The 15731-nt window shown below is 53.8% G+C and overlaps 1 protein-coding gene across 2 annotated transcripts in view; it reads left to right on the forward strand.

The window, feature by feature from the left end:
• The window catches only part of TXNRD2 (thioredoxin reductase 2), a 77978-nt gene extending 70056 nt beyond the window's left edge, over positions 1 to 7922 (forward strand). Inside the window, exons 13-17 of one of the 2 annotated variants that reach the window (XR_006680144.1) lie at positions 718 to 810; positions 2668 to 2739; positions 2888 to 2985; positions 6501 to 6732; positions 7615 to 7922. Coding sequence is in view for 1 of the 2 variants with exons in the window: in XM_004701202.2 (XP_004701259.1) it covers positions 718 to 810; positions 2668 to 2739; positions 2888 to 2985; positions 6501 to 6624 (387 nt within the window). In the remaining variant the exon portion in view is untranslated. The remainder of the gene's footprint in view (positions 1 to 717; positions 811 to 2667; positions 2740 to 2887; positions 2986 to 6500; positions 6733 to 7614) is intronic. The other variant, XM_004701202.2, reaches the window with a different exon arrangement.
• Positions 7923 to 15731: the final 7809 nt, after the last annotated feature.

A 15731-nucleotide genomic window follows, 5' to 3' on the forward strand; every position in this document is an offset into this window, starting at 1 on the left:
AGAATGGAATTGCAGGGTTGACAGAAGTATTAAGAAGAGTACTTTGAAGGAGATAAGGTTGTTTTGTAAAAAAATTTAAATAGGTAACTTTGATACACACAAAAATCCGTTTTTTGGGAGGGAGTACCCCCTTGTATATGTATGTGCCTGTGTATAGAAAACTCTTCAAAAAAATTCATGGAAAAATCCCATTATTCCTAATCCCATTATCCTCTTTTTGAAGCATCTGTGTATGTGTGTATATGTGCACCTGTACACACATACAAGTATACATGCACACATGTATAAGGGGGCTTCACAAAGGAAGGAATGAAGGATAACGAAGTTTTCCACAGATTTTTTGAAGCTTTCACATAACATGTGTATATGTATACCTTGTATGTGTTTGCAGGTGGGCATACATGTACAGATACATGGGCAGGCTGCACATATATATGTGGACCTATGTGTGGCCATGTACATACCTTTGCATGTGTGCACGCACATGTACACCTTGTGTGTATATGCAGGTGTATGAATGTACTGATATGTGCCATAGTACATGTACAAATGCATGTGAACATGGTGACGTTTGTGTGTGTGTGTCTGGGGCCTTCAGGCGGCTAGCTCATAATGTTGGAGGTCCTGGGCTGCTGCCATTGCTCTTTATGTCATATTCGGGGGGAGGGTCTCCTGACTTGGGGGCCTGAGTGGTGTGCTCACAGACTGGCTTTCCAGGTGCCCACAACAGTCTTCACCCCGCTGGAGTATGGCTGCGTGGGGCTGTCGGAAGAGGAGGCCATCACTCGCCATGGGCAGGAGCACGTGGAGGTAAGTCTGAGCCCTGGGCACTGCATTCAAGCCCCACAGCGGGCGCCTACAGGACAGAGGCCTGCTTGGTGGATCTTGGAGTCCCAGCTTCCCACAGGAACAGCCTCAGGCTTGTCTGCTGTGAGCCTTGGCAGGGCAGTGTCCTTGAGCCCTGTTAAGAGACCAATGGCTAGGTGTGGCAGGCTTGGAGTCCTGGAGCAGGGACTTTGGAGAGAAAAATGCAAGACAGCCACCTCTTCTTGGCTTCTGGCAGCCTGTGGGGTGGCACTGAGACTTGGGGATGAAGCAGGGGCCCAGGCTGCCCTGTTTATACCCAAGGAGGGACCAGGAAGAGGGCTCAACCTACCTCCCCCAGCAGCCCCTGCAGCACCCTGCCACACTGAATGTGTCCAGCACTGTTGGGCTACCCTGCTGTGGAGTCACCAGCGCCCTCTGTTGGGTGTACAGGGCAGTGGCTCACATGCAGACCTGACTTGTCACTGCCGATGTGGGGACAGGGCTGCTGTGGTGGCTCTGTCCCTCATCGGGGCCTCTGCCTTCTTGCTTCTAGGAAAGCTGCCCTTCACCCTGCTCCTCCTGACTGCACCTCACTTCTTTGGGCTGCACCCCGTTTCCAAACTCTAATCCCGATGGAGGTTGTCCAGTCCCCTCCTGCCCTCGCCTGAGCTGTTAGGGTCCGGCCAAGCCTGGCCCTGCCCTAGGGGATACCTCCACCTTCCTGCTGCCCCTGTGGCATGTCCCCCTCACTCCTGACCCCCAAGTCCTCACCCACAATCTTGCCAGTCCTTACAGGGCCCCGCAGTCATACTTAACCAGAAGAAGAGGGTTTTTCTGGACAAGGCTGTTCCATGGGGCTGTCCCAGCAAACGGGGCAAGTTTCGCAGTGGCTGGTGGGACACCAGGGGGCCTTGTGCCACACTGTGGATGCTGGCAGTCTCTACTCAGTCTCCACTTCCACTCAGCTCGGAGGCACATCACAGAAACCAGGCTCCATACCGCCAACCTGGTGGGAGTGGGGGCACCGGTGCCACTTGGGAGTGAGCCACTGAGACCCAAGGTCTGCCCCTTCCTCAAGCTCCCTCCCTCCTGCCTTCCCCCGGCTTCTCCATCAACGGACACGGCTGACAGGGCTGGCCTCCCTCACGGAGCTGTATTTGCTGTTTTTGTTTGATTCATCACAAGGACACTGGGACATGTGTTCAGGGCATTTTATAATGTTGTTTTATGTTTTATCACATTGAATGGCCAAATACCCTCTGTTTGTTTTCCTTGCGCTCTGTGTTTGAGTTAGCACAATATTCTCTGCAGCTCAATTAATTAATAATGCCTGGGCTGCACATGTGAGGGGCCCGGCTCATTTATTACCCCGTCGCAGCCCCCAACGCTGCTGTCGCCCCTGGACGAGTGCTGAAAGTTTGTGTCCGATAGCTCCGGTGTGGGCTGGCCTCCCTCCCTCCCCTCCAGGCCCAAATAAGGGCTGGGTGGCCCAAGGGAGGTTTCGCCGCTGCCTGCCAGCTCATGCCTGCCCTCCCCCAAGGTCCTGCCAGGCTCAGCCCCCCACAGTTGCCCTGTGGGTGTCTGGCTGCCACTCTGAGATTTGGGCAGGTGGATGGAAGCTGGCAAAGGGCTCCTGACCTTCAGGCCTACCCCACCAAGGCTGACCCAGGGCGGGTTTTGTCGCACAGACATCTGGCAGGGAACTCGGTCGCCCTTTGTCACTCAGCAGCCTCCACAGCTCACCCCAACCACAGCCTGGAGGCCCAGCCTCTCTTTCCCCTCTCACTTGTTCCATCCGCTAGCCGGGAGTGCGACGGTGGGAAGCCAGACACCCACCTGCCGATGCATCTTGTTCTCCAGGTCTATCACTCGCATTATAAACCACTGGAATTCACGGTCCCTGCGCGAGAGGCGGCCCAGTGTTACATAAAGGTGGGTGTCCCCATGGGTGGAGTGGGCTTTGAGTGGTGTGGCTGCCCCCCGCCCCCCCAGCTGGTGTGGGCAGGGCCCTCTGCATCACATGGGAGGAGGGCCACTGTGTTTCTGCTGGGACTGGGGCTGAGGCGCCTTGTGCTTTCAGATGGTGTGTCTTCGGGAGCCCCCCCAGCTGGTGCTCGGCCTGCACTTCCTCGGACCCAATGCTGGTGAAGTCACTCAAGGATTTGCTCTGGGAATCAAGTAAGTTCTGAGGAACGCTTTCTGTTTCTGTCATGTGGAGCCTGAGGGGCCCTGAGAAACCTTGCAGGCGGACAGGGGCTCCCCGAGCCTCCTCACTGGTGGTTTTTTTGACATGGACATGGGCTACCCCATGCAATGGGGCGCCTCCGTGTTGTCTGTTGCTTCTCTGTCCCTCTGGGCACATTGGCAGCAGAGGCTCTCAGGCCTGTGCTCTGGCTCAGCAGGTCCTGTCAGACCAGAGACAGTGTTCTTCTCCAGCCAGCTGCCACTGAGCCATGGGTGTCCATCTGAGGCTGACGGTTGGGGGCTGAGGAGAGAGGGCTCAGGCCAATGTTGCCCCTCAGGGCCTCCATGCTGGGGTCACCAAGAGCCTCTTTGGCACAGCCCAAGAGACTGGGGTCCAGGCCCTTGCCATGGGGAGTGGGAAGCGGGCCCAGAGTCAGCTTGGGATGGCTAGAGGGTGGCAGTGTGCCCGCAATGCTGAGTGGTTTCTGGAGCCTTTTGTTGGCTAGGGTTGGGCCTCAGGCTTGGGATGTGTGTTTGTGGAACAGGACACAAAGGAGCCCTGATGGCGCTATAGGCTAAGTGTTAGGCTGTTAATTGCAAGGTTGGCGGTTCAAACCCACTAGCTGCTCTCTAGAGAACAACGAGGCCATTTACTTCTGTAAAAGACAGATCACCTTGGGAAGCCTATGTTGGATCACTGTGCTTCTCTCAATGGTGGTGGGTTGGGTTTGGGCAGGATGTAGAAGCCACCTCTGGGGTGGGAGTTTTTTTTGAGTGGTGAAGGGGCCGTCAGAGGGCAGGGGGGCTTTGGCACACAGCTGGATCCAGCCAGGTGCTACGTGGAGATGCAGGCAAGAGAAAGTGGCTGCCATGTTGTGGAGGGTGTGCAGACAGCTTGGGCCCAGGGTTCCTGAGAGTGGGTATGGCTGAGAGCCAGCCTTGGGAGGTGGAAGTGGGGGTGGGCTCTGGTGTCCAGCCCTCCCTACTCCAGGGCCACAGAAGAGAGCAAGGAACATGAGGACGAGGAGACAAGGCCTGAGCTGGGTTCCCTTCTTCTGAGTGTGCGTCTGAAATCCCAGTGGGGTCTCACCACAGTGTCCGCCGGGCCAAAGCCATCCTTTGGAAGTGGCCCGGCAAGGATGGCCTAAGGCTGATGTGGATGTGGGCCCTGTCCATAGTCCTGCCTGGAGCCTGTGAAAGGGCTTGGGAATGTGGCCTGGGAATGAGGAGATTGATTCAATGTTGTCAAACTTTTAAACTCTCACCAACTGAATTGGTTTCCAGGTGTTGCCGTTACATTTTAAAATTCTGAATGAGGTCCAATAGTTTTCTGCTATTGATTCTTACTTCCTTTTCCTGTGAATTGCCCATCCATGTCCTCAATTTTTCTATGAGGTTGGTCACCTTATTACTGTTGTTAATGATTCATAAGAGCTCTTTGCATACTAAGGAAACCTGCCCTTTATTGTTGCATTATAAAATGAGGCTGTCGTATTTGAAAGGGCCTGGTTATGCTGTGAGCTACTCTTTGGGTTGCTAACCCTAACTGTAAGGTCAGCAGTTCAAATGCACCAGCTGCGCTTTGGGAGAAAGATGAGGCTGTCTGCTTCTGTAAAGATTGGCTGTCTTGGAAACTCCGGGGAGCAGTTCTAGTCTGTCCTTTAGAGTTTCCAGGAGTGCGAATCGGCTTGATGGCAGTGGGGGTTCCTTAAAACGGTGGCTCATAGGGTGATGCTGCCTGGCCTGCCCACAGGCCATCTCCATCCATACCCAACATGCAAATGTTGTTGCCAGCAGATACTCTTCTGGAAAAACAAACAACAAAACAGAAACGGAACCTGGTCATGTTGAATCAATTCTGACTCAAAGCAACCTTGCAGTACAGGGTAAGCTACTTTCTAGAGCTTCTGAGACTGTCAGTCTTTATGGGAGCAGACAGCCTCACCTTTCTAGCCTGGTGCAGCAGGTAGGTTTAAACAGCTGATCTTTGAATTAGAAATTCAATGCCCAGCTACCATACCAGCAGGCCTCTGAGTCTCTGGACAGGCGCTTTAAAAGGTGGCAGCCTCTTTTTAGAAGAAGCCTGGCTGGCATGGTCTGTTCAGTGTTGGGCTGCTAACCGAAAGGCCAGTGGTGACACCCACCCACTGCTCCGAGGGAGGAAGAAGAGGCTGTCTGCTCCGGTAAAGACTTTCAGCCATGAAACCACTATCCAGGGTCTCAATGAGTTGGAATTGACTCTGTAGCAGTGGGTTTTAGGTTCTCTATAGGTTAATTTATGTATCTTTGTTAGGATTTATTTTCCTAATGCAATAGCAGCCAAGCACTGGTTGCTTTATTAAACAAAGAACTCTGATAAATCAGCAACAAGAATAATAAGATGTACTGGTTGCTTTATTATACAAAGAACACTGATAAACAACAACGACGATAATAAGATGGTCACCCCTGTAGAAAAAGTGAGGGCACAGATAGGCAAGAAGAAAGAAATCGTAGGGAGCCGTTTTGTCTTGTTCAGAAGCTTACAATGGCGAGGAGACCCCGAGAAAGCAGTTTGCTTGGGGAGAGTGTAAAGGCCTGACAGCGTCTAAGCAGCACCCACCACCAGCCCCACTGCCATCGAGTTCATTCCCACTCCTGTCGGCTCCAAGACTGTCGAGCTTCATGGGAGCTGACAGCCTCATCTCCCACGGAGCAAATGGTGGCTTTGAACCTCTGATTTTTCAGTTAACAACCCAGTGCTTAGCCACCAGGACCCTTGACAGTGATCGGGGGTGACGGTTTGCCACCCGGGAAACACCGAGGGCTTGAAGACACTGTCAGGAAAAGAGGAGCAAATTGGAGCGGCCCTCCTCCAGCCACATTGAAAACACAGGCACGCTCGTTCACCCCTGGGATTTGTCCACCCCCTACCCCCTGACCTCAGCACACTGCTGCATTGGCGTTGGTCTCAGCCTGTCTATAATAACCAAGAATGGACCTGCCATCATTGGAGCTCTCTTGGGGCCTGGGTGCAACCAGCCAGGGCACCGTGTACTGTAACCCCTGAGGAGGTAAAGAGCAGGTGGGTGGTTGCTATGGGTGTCCACCCGCATGTGCAGGCATCTGGAGAACCCACAAACAGAAGGTCCAGGGCAGCTAAACTGGGGAGCTTGATGGGGGCCAGTTCACAAGGGCCAAGGAGGCTGGGCCAGGGACCCTGAGGGATGGGGTCGTTCAGTTCACAGGGGAGGCCAGGCCAGGCCAGGCAGCTGGGCCTGGAGGCTGCTCTGTACAGCCTACCCATGCTCCTTTCTGGGTGGGACAGGGCAACGATTTCTTAGAGGGAGCTGGGGCAGCCTGACAGATGCGACAGGTGTTCCTGGCTGCTGGTTGGAACATGGGGCAGGTGGGGTGTGGGCAGTGGGGAGACCTAGTCATACCCACGGCACCACAGATGCCACCTTCTGGAGACGTGGGAGGTACATGCCCCTTCCTTGGGCCCACTCCTGCCCTGTGTCTTGGTCCAGGTGCGGGGCGTCATACGAGCAGATAAGGCGGACTGTGGGTATCCACCCAACCTGTGCTGAGGAGGTGCCCAGGCTGCACATCTCCAAGCGCTCAGGCCTGGATCCCACTGTGACCGGTTGCTGAGGGTAAGCTGCCATATCTGCAGGGCCGGGCACAGCGCACATCACCACACCACAGCACACGCTATGGCCGTCATCACTGCTGCCAGGCTTCACAGAGTCCCGGATGCAGGTAAATGTGTGTGGAAGTCTCTGTGTCTGAGAAGGGAGTGCACAGGCCACCGCTGAGCCCTGGGCCCAGCCCGCAGAGGCTGAGGAGCAGGGTTGAGCCTTGTCCTTCAGTGCCGGGGCTCTGCCATCGGCAGCATGCCTGCTCCCAGGCAGGGGCCCTCTGGTCAGGCTCAGGGTGGCTGAGCACCGAGGGCTGCAGGTGGGCCGTGCCTTACAGCTGGCCCTGCCTGGGTGCAGAGCAGAACGAGGCTCCTGTTTCTTTCCTGCCCAGAAGGTGGAGACGCCGGCTCACGCACGTGCTGGCATGGCCACACATCTGGTTCTGCTACAGCTTTTCACAAGCCAGGCGGCTGAGTGGTGGCTGGGAGGCCCAGGGAGGGGGGGTTGTTCACATCAAACCCTCTCCTGAGGAGGACAGCATGGCAAGCGCCGCCCTCTGTGTCCTCTTGGAATGGTCCCCTCTTTCGAGTCTGTCAGCCAGGGCTCTCGGCCCCTCCCTGGGCACCCCCTGCTCCCACTACCATCACATACAGAACCGGCTGAGCAGAGGGGCCCGGGTGGGTCCTGGGGGGCCTTGTCCCACCCCAGCCCTGGGAGCGAGGCTGCCTAGGATACAGAGAAACAAAGGGGCATGCTGAGGAAGCTCTTATCTGCAAAATCCAGCCTGGCAGAGCTGTTTTGTTAAGAGCCCTGGGGGGGAAAAAGCTTGCTATAAATTTTTATCGTTTCAAAATATTTTTATAGCAGTGCCCAGTGACGCATCTACCTGCCCGAGGGGCAGAGGCAAGGGAGGAAGGGTGGGGTGCCTGCCCCCGTGGCCCAGGGCAAGACATGGGGTGGTGGGTGTGGCCGCTAGGCTTCTGACCCCACTGTGCACCTGCAGATCGGCAGCGGGACCTGCCCTGACTTGGTGTCCATGCAGAAAGGAAGGCCAAGCCTGGGCCAGTGTGGTGTTTCGGCCATGTCTACACAGCCTGCCCAAGTGCCCTGCAGAGATGGCTCAAGTGGGGCTCTCTGCCCCCCACCAACTCCCTGGCCCTCTCCCGATTGGGGCAATTCAGCATCCCCTTGCCCCCACCTCAGCGCCAGATGATGAAGACATGTGCAGAAACCCAGCCCGTGGGCTGCCCATGTCTGAGCCCCCTGACGTTTCTGGAGTGCAAATAAAGAGGGTTTCTCTCCCCCACCCCAGACGTGTGTACACCTTGCCTGTGTTGTCCCAGATGGAGTAGGTGGGGGATACCTGGGCCAGTGGGTCCCCAGCACCACCCTGGGCTTGGTGGCACTTGGGGCCTCTCTCGACACCTCCCTGTGGCCTCAAGTCAGGCTGCGCTCAAACTAATCCCCACACTGAGGCTCCACATCAGGGGGCGTAGCCATCAGTCAGTCACCTCGCAGGAGCCCTGACAGGCCCTCATTGTGCCAGGCTTTGCGGCAGCTAATCGCATGTCTTCCTTAAGAAAACAGCACTCGGGCAGCTGCCCCAGGAGCCGAGGATGGGACCCTGCTTGTCAGGGAACAAAGGCACGGCTCTCTACCTTAATGGGCCGAGCAAAGCCTGGTGAGGGCGGGTGCAAAGTGGGTGCAGAGTCTCTGACTCCCCATTAAGGTACCAAGTGTTGCAGGCCTGCTGCCCTCAACAAGTGCTGCCCGCCCAGCCAAGGCACGGGCAAGGCCTGGTTGCCGACCCTGCAGTGGGCTCCCAGGGAAACAGGAGGACGGGCTCCCCTGAAACCCACAGGAGGTACCACGCTGGCCTGTCTGGCCCTGGGAGCAGCCCTTGCCCAGGCCACAGGGAGGAGCTTGAAAGTGGCTCTTTGGGGTTCCTAAATAGTACCCAAATGTTGTACAAGGATTGTCCAGGCAGGACAGGTCCTGTGGTAAGGCCTCCCTGCCAATCCTGCTGGCCCTCCTACTGACTCGATTCAGCTTGCAGCGGCCCTCTGGGACACAGTCCAGCTGCTCCATAGGGTTTGGAAGGCTGCCAGTCTTTATAGAGGAGACAACCTTGGCCTTCATCCTCAGGGCCGCAGGTAGGTCTGAACAGCCAACAGCAGCCAAATGCTTAACCCAGGACACCACCAGCACTCCTGTAGCTTGATATGCAGGCCAAAAATCTGAGGCGGGGGGAGGGGTAGTGCCGCATCCATGGGAAAAATAATCACCCATGAGGAGGCAGGGGTCAGAGTTGCCGTCCACCTACCCTGGACCTCGGTCCTAGTGTAGCCCCAGCACCCCTTGCTGGGTTCCTTGGGGGTGGGTTCCTGCTCTCACCTTCATCCCTGCAACTCAACCCCCATGGCCAGAGTCGGGTCCCTTCCCTGCCCCTGTCCCCACAGAGTCTCCGCTGCACTCGGGACCCCTCAGTACCCCTTGCCAACTCTATGAAAGCGGACAGCCTCGCCTTCCTCCCTCCCTCAGAGTGGCTGGTAGACTCAACCTGCTGACCTTCCTTTTAGCAGCCCACTGCTTAACTCACGGTGCTACCAGTGGCCTTCCAATGGCTCATAGTGCTGCCCAATGAATGTCCCCATGGTGGCTTGCTCTGTAGGTCCCCTTTCTCTCCTAATGGGGCTCGTACCACACATCTGTATTGTGGTTCAGGAGGGGACAAGAGGCCCGTGGGCTGCCCGCTGATCACTACCAAACTCTGTGGGGCCCACAGACACCACACACCCGCCACAGCTACAGGTGCTCACTGGTGGCCCCAAGGCCTGTGCAGGATGTCCCCTGCTCCCACCTGCCACCAGGCAGCCCTGAGGGTCCACTCCTGTCCTATGGATGGTGAGCAGGTGAGAGACTGCAGGGAGTCCAGCCTACCCAGTGTACTGCCTGGGCTGCTCTTGGGGTCAGATCTTGTTAGTTCTGACTGACTGGACCAGTCCCAGGAGGCCCCACAGACACGGACACCCCACAGGCCCCTGCACCTGGTGCTATACTGTGGCCATGGGACTTCTGCCAGCAGACAGCCACGGGGATGGATAAGAAGCTGGGGCTCTGCAAACAGGCAGTTTCCCAGTCATCCATTGCAGCCCTTGGCCCAAGGGCTCGACACGTGCAGCAAGTTGATTCGGAGCATCTGGGGAAGGCTGTGGGAGTGGGCCTGGCCCTGGCACGAAGTGGGTGTGTGTTGCTAGAATCCTGAATAGGTATGAGGTTGGTGGGGGCAGGAATTATAGGCCATGTCCGCCCCGGTCTGTTTTTATGGGGCAATGAAAATTTGATTTTAATTCCTTGGACTGTTCAGTACAGTTTCCCCCGTGGTGTTTTCCTGCCACACTGTGCTGTAGCTCCTGGTTGTGCAATGGTGTGGAGAGCCTGGGAGGGAAAAAGGGCGGGAGAAGGGAGGAGTCACTGGGACCCAGTCACTCCCTCCCTCAGCCTCAAGCTTGGGCAGGGCGGCCCTCCTGTCTGCTGCCACTTGGCCATCCTTTCCCGGCCTTTTATGGCAAGGCATTCACTGCCTCCCCGTGGCCTGGAAGGTGAGGTCACAAGAGCCCAAGGGGGTTGCCATGGGCATGATAAAGTCTCTTGGGGAGGAGGCCTACAGCCAGGTCACAACACTCAAAAGAGCTCAGGCTGCAGCCCCCACCAAGCCCACTCAAGGACCCCGTTGCCCTGACCTGGTGCAGCAGGAAGCTGGGGAGGCCACCGCCCCGTGGGAGAAAGATGAAGCTGTCTGCTCCTGTAAAGATTCACAGTCTTAGAAACCACGTAGACCCCACTCACTGCCATCAGGTCAATTCTGACTCACGGCAGCCTTGTAGGACAGTAGCACTGCCCCTGTGGGTTCCAAGGCTGTACTTCTTTTTCTTTTCAAAAGCATTTTATTGGGAGCTAATACAGATAGCAAGCATATCATTCCATAATTCAATCACATCAAGCAGTATTGTAAAATTGCTACCACGATTAGTTTCAAAACATTCTCTTCTTTCTTGAACTCCTCCCTTGACATTAGTTACCTTCTACCTCACCCCCCAATAAAGGCTGTGATTCTTTATGGGGGCAGAAAGCTGCCTCTTTCTCTTGCAGGGCGCCTGGTGGGTTTAAAATTTCTGACCTTGAAGTGAGCAGCTCAATGTATAACCCACTATGACATCAGAATGCCTATGGAAAACCCTATATCGGGTCTGTATGAAGTAGAACTGCATACTTCCCTGCATACTGGCAGGATGCTGAGGATTTAGGGCGTTAGCATTTTCCACACACACTGTCCTGAGACCGTGTCCCCTGTGCTGTAGCTGAGGGCGGTGGGGGGTGGGGGTGGGGGTGGGGGCGGCACTGTGGGCCCATTTTCCAGACTTTGCTTCTTGCTTTGAGTGAACATGGCTGAAAGGTGACAGGCCCACTCCCAGCAGGCTGACCGGCCTACCCTCACTTCTCCCCACGTCCTCATGCATGCAAGGTGCCCCTTCTGCCAGCCCTTACTGGCAGCCCAGCCCCCAGCAAGCTCTTGGGTTTCTGGCCCTGCCACCTGCCTATCCCATTGCCTTGTACATCCTGGGTTCAAGCCAAACACCTGTGACTGAGAGTACCAAGGAGGCCACCAGCATTGGCCCTGCTGGGCCCAGTAAAGCACTCCAGGCCTGAGCCCACCTAATCCCAGCCCCACTGTGGTTTATGGGGCTCAAGTTTCCCTAATCCTGAAATCCAAGTCGGGGTCCAAGGCCTTCCCAGCGCTGTCTGAGTGGCCAATCGGGGTCTCCGTCCTGAGCAGGCTGCAGACAACTGCCCATCCTCAAGGACACCCGGGACAGGCAGTGGGTTGGCACCCAAGGGTGGAAATCCAGCCCTGGGGAGTCTGGGGGAGCTTAGAAAACAGCTAGGCCTTCTAGCTGCTGGCTTGGCCCGCTTGACTTCCCCCTGGCAGGAAATTCAAAGTCAGTGGTGGTGGCGGCTACCAACTCCAGCCTCTAGAATTTCATGGGACAAGAAGCGGGCCTCCTAGGTCCATGAAGTTGAGCTTTTTAAAATAAATAAATAAAATTGAGATCTTTTAGGCTTATAACCAATGATCAAATAACACCAAATGCTTGGGAATAAAACGGAGCCCTTACCTCCTGACGTAACAGCTGCAGGGAGGGACAGGGTGTCAAGAGCCAGCTGGTCCAATTCCTGGTCCTCACCAGTGGCCACCGGTCCACCAGGACTCCCCAAAGGTGGCCCGAGAACATGGGCAGAGGGGATACCGCGCACAAGCCCCCTTCTTCTAGGGAAGGAGCCCCTTCCCTGTAGGGTAGTGGTTCCTGTTGAGCAACAGCTTGGCGCTCCCAGCTGTTCTACAGCAGAAAGATGAAGGATTCTGCTCCCTCACAATGGACATCTTGGAAGTGTACAGGACCAGGTGGACCCATCCCAGAGGGTTGCGGAGTGGGAATCGACCCCGTGGCTGTGAGTTTGTTATTGTGGTTTCGGGAGTTTAGTGAGACACGCAGGCAGCACCGAGCAGTGACGGAACAGACATTCCTGGTGTGTCTTCAGCCTATTGGAAGAATTTTCACCTGCAAAAATGTCCCCGAAGTTGACATGATTAAGCCTGAGCCACAAGGAGTCTGAAGACGAGGCAGACAAGTCTGTGAGGAGAGGAGAGCCCATCGATGTTTTTTCCTCAGGTGCCCACCTAGTGAGGGAGAAGAAGGATGCCCGGACGCCAAGGACAACCCTTCAGAATATGGTGGTCCAGCCAGGGCCCAGGGTTGCTACCGCTGCCCAGGTGCCCACCCTTCTCGTCTAAGCCCCAGCGGGAGAGGGTCTGTGGAGGCCAGGCCTCGGCCAGGCTTCAATAGTTCATTGTTCTGCCTGCAGTCGCTGCGAGGATTGGGCTGGTGAGCTTAATAATCAAATCCCAACAAGCAGCCACTGGTGTGGGTTTCCATAGCTCGGGGAGTATCTTCTTCTCCAAATCCTGGGGAGGGGCGATGGTGGATAAATGGACTGTGTTGTTCCTGCATTCTCTTACAAGGTGTGATACCCGCCAGTCCCTGGGTGCCCAGGCCTGTCATGGCGGGAAACTGCACCAGGAGGCTCAGACATGCTGAATCAGTCCTCTCTTCAATGGCTTGGACAAGCTCCTGACCCCCAGCCCCCATCTCGGGGGGGCCACTCCAGCGGCCACTACTCAGTAAGATGGAGGACTGCACCTTCTTTTATTGCCTTGCGTTCTCTGGCAGCGTGTACTCGGCCTTGTCTGACCTTTAAGTCTTTGCCTGGACTGCCCCGCCATCTGTGCTGGCCGACTTTTCCCTACTGCTGCGAGTGAGGACTGGTCCCCCTTCCAGGAAGACTTCCCTGAAAGGGGAGGTGCCTGCTCCAGGTCCCCATGGAATGCTGTTTCTCCATGACTGCGCCTCTTTCTTCCCTCGTGCCTTCGTCCCCAGCATGGCACCTGTCACCGCGTAGCTGCTCCCAGCACGGGTGGGCAATGTTGGCTTTGTGGCTTGTTTTCTCTCCTTTGAAATATGCGTTTACTAAATTGTGACCGGGGTGATGGTTTCAGAGCTCATCAGTCCTCTACTGGACAATCCTTCTGACCTCAGTGGTTGCCATGCCCAGGCCTGTTACTTACCCCACTTCCTCCTTGTGGTTTCGTCCATTCCTCCTTCTCTCCTGACCTTTCTGAACTTTTCCCGTCCGTCCACGCTGCCCCTTTGGATCTTAGATGTTTCATGAGTCTAAGAAGTGTGCACCTCACCAACCCTGGCCCTAGCCCTTACAGACCTGCCTGTTATTTGACTGGAAACTGAGATCCGGGGGTGAGTTCAGTTCCAGACGTTTCTTATTTTTAAGGTCCCACGGTGCCTGCTGTGCGAGATGTGAAGGCACATGGGCCTCACCCACGTCCACGAGAGGGAAGAATGCAGCTCAGAAAGTGGCCCAACCCTGCACGTGATGACTTCCTTCAGCTTAAGTTCTTCTGGGCTCTGAGGTGCTAGGGCCGCATGCCTAAGCTGGTGAGCAGGCTGCCAACTCAACTTTAGGCATTTCATTCAGCCACAACCACAAAGGCAGCGTCAGCCGCATTGGCACTTGTAGAAACAGAAACACAGGTTCTGGCCTGGGAAATGACTGCTGACTTTTCCACAGGCAACAAGGATAAACACTATCAAATGTCAAAAATAACTGTAGGTACTGGAAAACAACCCAGCACAGTCAGAAAGGAGATTAAACTGAGGGGAAGGTTGCTGGGGCAATCCATGTTTGCACTGCTCCTTTCCCCCCCCTGAGGGTCCTTCCCAGGACCCAGTGCGGACAACCAGGACGGGAGCAGAAAGCTGTGTGTTCTTGGTTTGCAGTGGTGCCACGTAGTAAAGTTTGGATCTGCTCAAGCTGCTGGAAAACAAGCTCAAACTACCAAGTGACTACACAGGGGGAACCACCTGAACATTTTCACCTAAAGATCCTGCAAATCCTCTCCTGGTTCCTAAAATGCACATGTACGAGCAAAACTCAAGGGAATCCAAGAGGAAGAGGACACCTGGGAGACTGGGATACCTGAAGTTAGAGGGGGTTGTGTGAACGAACACTGTGCTTGCTATTTAAAGGCCAGGCCTTAGGAGAAAGGACTATGTGTTCCAGGACTGAAGGCCTGACCTTAAGACTAAGGACAAAACCGAAACAGAATTACCCTAATAAACATCACACCAAGTCTCCAGAAGCTCAAAGTAGAATGTCAACAGTTTAACTCCCTCCTAAAACAAAAGTCAACACTCTCCAGAAACAGATAATAGAAATCAGAGCTTCTACAAAGTATCATGCACGATGCTCAAAATGCAATAAAAAAATAATAAATCACAAGATATGCAAACCAATGGGAAACGCAATTCCAACATGAAGATGAGAAAAGTGGTCAACTGAAACTCAAAATGATCCAGATGTTGGAGTGAAATTTGAAAGCACCTCTTGTATGTTCAAGGACTCAATTAAAAAGATGGTCCTACTGAATGAACAGAAGGCATTTCATCAGAGAAGTGAAAAAACAAAATGAAACGAAAAGCTATAAAAGAACAAATGGAGATTCTATAACTGAAAAGTACAATAACTAATGCAAATTTTACTAGATGAACCTAAGAACAAATTGGAGATGGCAAAAGAAAGGGTCGGTGAACTTGAAGACAGCCTAAGACCCAAACTTCTCTAGCCAATAGAATTGAGAGAAATAAGATTAGAAGATGAAGGAGTGCCCCAGAGACCTTCCAAGCCACACTCACTGCCACTGAGTTCATGGTGACTCATGGTGACCCTCTAGGCTAGGTAGAACTGCCCCTGTGGATTTCTGAGACTATAACGCTTGATGGGATTAGAAAGCCCCATTTTGATCTTACAAAGACCTTAAATAAAATATTCTAAAATCTTTTTTTTCTCTGTCTAATCTTTTAAAAATTATTATTAATCACTTTATTGGGAGCTCTTACAGATAGTATAACAATCCATCATTCAATTAAATCAAGCACAATTGTACAATTGCTGTCACCATTCATTTTCTTTTTTCTTTTTTTTGCTCTGGTGGAAGCAATCTCTGCTGAGTTCTTCCAAACAGCTTTATTTATACCGTAAAAAGTTTTGCAGACCACTACATAAAAACAATGCCTTATGATTAACTCCAAAGTCACCCTTATTGTTTCCACTAAAACCTGATAAAAGACCATTATAAGGTCTGTACTTTTTTCTGTCACTTTCTGTTCTCTTCCTGGTTCTTTCTTTCTGGACTGCTTGTCTTAAAAGTCACATACTATTCTTGATTGAGGTGTTCAGAAAATTTGGTTAGATGCATATTCTACTCACTGCCCTATTTTTTGCTCACAATGATTTTTCTTCTTTTTAAAATCATTTTATTGGGGATTTGTACAACTCTTATCACAACCCATACATACATCCGTTGTGTCAAGCACATTTGTGCATATGTTGCCATCATCATTTTCAAAATATTTTCTTTCTACTTGAGCCCTGGATATCAGCTCATTTCCCCCTCCCCCTCCTCCCCTTCCTCACGAACCCTTGATA

This window comes from Echinops telfairi, unplaced genomic scaffold (assembly GCF_000313985.2).
Source record: "Echinops telfairi isolate 266 unplaced genomic scaffold, ASM31398v2 ScPeMD7_70;HRSCAF=299, whole genome shotgun sequence".
Lineage (NCBI taxonomy): Eukaryota > Metazoa > Chordata > Mammalia > Afrosoricida > Tenrecidae > Echinops > Echinops telfairi.